Source organism: Nematolebias whitei, chromosome 5, assembly GCF_014905685.2.
Source record: "Nematolebias whitei isolate Nwh7 chromosome 5, NemWhi1, whole genome shotgun sequence".
Lineage (NCBI taxonomy): Eukaryota > Metazoa > Chordata > Actinopteri > Cyprinodontiformes > Rivulidae > Nematolebias > Nematolebias whitei.
The window spans coordinates 48,813,332-48,815,876 of NC_056502.1; the positions used below are offsets into that span (position 1 = coordinate 48,813,332).

Here is a 2,545-nt window from a genome sequence, read left to right on the forward strand (position 1 = left end):
ATCAATGCCTATATTCAAAAGAATGGTCAAGGATAAATTGTTGAAACAATATATTTGAAATGAGTTCAAACAGTAATTCTTTGCAATTAAGGAAGTTAATGTGTTGTTTATCTCTTTTTTGTATTCAAAGGAAGTTGTTTGTTTAAATTGTTTATCATAAAATAAGGGGCAGATATGATAAGATTTTTTTCTTCATCTGCCACCTTTCATTTTATAATTTTATTTCTTTTGTTGTCTGTATGTTAATTGTTTTGTGGTTTTTTATTATTATAAAATGAATAAAATAAATATAAAAAAAAAAAAAAAAATACAAAGGCGTGGGCAAAAACATGGTCCACCCACTACGCTTTTGGCAGCGGGTTATAAAGACTTTTCTTTGCGGTTCTGGACGCACCATGGAGTGAACCTGTCTTAGATGAGCCTTCTGGGCCTCTCTTTCAGCCAACCACTCTTCTACTTCTAAGACTTGAACTCTTTGGACATGACCATCAGAAAACAACCATTTATTAATGTGTGAAAACAAATTTATTTCACATGTAGGCACACTACTTTCCAATCAACATTTTACATTTCTCATTTACAAAGTGCAAAAACGTATGTGAAAGTTGCAGATCTAAAAAGAAAAGACTTGATATTTCAGATCAGAAGAAATGAGCAGAAAGTTTAAAACCCATCCATCACAAAACCCTGAGCTCTAACAGACCAACGATGGGCTCAAGAAAGTGAGGTGTGTAAATGACAAGCTGATGGAGGTGAAGGTTTCAGGCTGGTCTGAATGACTGCACACAGAATCACTGTTTATGGTCCGAGTGAGGAGAAGGCAGCTAAAACATGGCAGCAGTTCTGGACCCTCCAGCTTCATTACTCGTTCTCAAACTTGCTGTACGGGTGGTCCGAGTCTCCCATCAGACCTGCACAGGAAGGAAGCAGAGAAACACATGGGCTCAAGTTCTGATGCTATCTGCAGCCTGTCTGATCCAAAACACCCCCATGTAGACAATGTGAAGATGTTTTATCCACTTTAATGTTCAATGCAGAGGACAATTAGAAAGTTCCTGGAGAAACTTCGACAGGGACTGCCACGTGACGGGCGGCCATTTTAATTTATTTATTTTATATACCCTTTATTTATCCAGGTAGTCTCATTGAGCCACGAGAACTCATTTTCAAGAGAGACCTGTTTAGGAGCAGATGGTGGGGGTTAAGGGCCTTGTTCAAGGGCCCAGAGTGGGGCCAATGAGGGTGGAGGGAGGTGTGGGTGTTTCACCTTTTCTACCCACATTTTGATGTTGACGGAAGGTGAACCTGCGACTTTCTGATCACAGGCCCATCTTCTAACCTCTGCGCCACCACTCCCCCATTTTAAATTTCTTAATTTGACAGTATTATGTGTTGGGGTTTGCTCTCAGCTACGAATACACCAAGGCACTATATGCAGTCCATTTACCAAATTTCAGCTGAATATGGCAAAAAAAAAAAAAAATCAATGAGTTATGGTCATTTTTTCTTTTAAGCTATGGTAGCCATCTTGGATTTTTGCTTTGAATTTGGTATATATTAGACATTGCTCTCAGCAACCACCACAACAAATTTTGGCGTAAAATCTCTAAGAATGGCTGATTTATAATTGTTTTCCCTTTTAGTTCAGGCAGCCATCTTGGATTTTTGATTTACAATCAGCCTATTAGGGATTGTTCTCAGCTACAATCACACCAAATTTCAGCTTAATAGCTCTAAAAAATTCAGAGTTGTATCTATTTGAAATTAGCTTTGGCAGCCATCTTGCATTTTTAGATTTGAATTCAAAGTGTGTTGTGCATCACTGTCAGCTACCACCACACCAAATTTCAGCTCAATATCTTTTAAAATAGCTAAGTTATCACTATTTTTTCCCTTTTAGCTAAGGTGGCCATCTTGGATATTTGATTTGCATCAGGAATGTATAACAACTCATTCTCATGTACAACCATACCAAACTTCAGATCAAGATCTCAAAGAATGACTGAGTTATAGTCAATTTTGAGTTTTTTTGAGGTAGCTGTGGCAGCCATATGGAATCAAAATGGCTCCAAAAGTTAATCAGTGTTGTGTTCAGAGACCTCTTAACTCTAGGTAATGTGACCTCGCTGTGTCAGAGGTTGTGAAGAGTTCTGTCAGTGTTTTGCAATGAGAAAAATGGCATCTGTCTGCAAATTACGTCGCCATGGTAACTGGAAACACCAGTAACATTAATAGCACACATGGTGCGAGCCGATAGTTTTGATATAAAACCTGTGGGGGGACACGTTGTGGTTGGGTCAACATTAAAGTTGATAGAAGAGCAAGAGCCTTTTCAGGTGGATAATAATGCATGTATGTATGTATGTATGTATGTATGGATCGGTGGATATATGTACGTACGTACGTATGTATGTATGTATGTATGTATGTATGTATGTATGTATGTATGTATGTATGTCAGAGTCAGTCAGAGTCAGAGTCAGAGTTTCTTTATTGTCATTCGCACCTCATGTGGTACATGTGGTGGAGCGAAATTATGTACACA

General features: G+C 38.3%; 1 protein-coding gene across 1 annotated transcript in view; it reads right to left on the minus strand.

The window, feature by feature from the left end:
• Positions 1-675: 675 nt before the first annotated feature.
• LOC119409576 (pituitary tumor-transforming gene 1 protein-interacting protein) overlaps positions 676-2,545 on the minus strand; it is a 104,538-nt gene continuing 102,668 nt past the window's right edge. Inside the window, exon 7 of the mRNA XM_037676478.1 lies at positions 676-911. Within this exon, the coding sequence (XP_037532406.1) occupies positions 862-911 (50 nt within the window). The 3' untranslated portion in view covers positions 676-861. The remainder of the gene's footprint in view (positions 912-2,545) is intronic.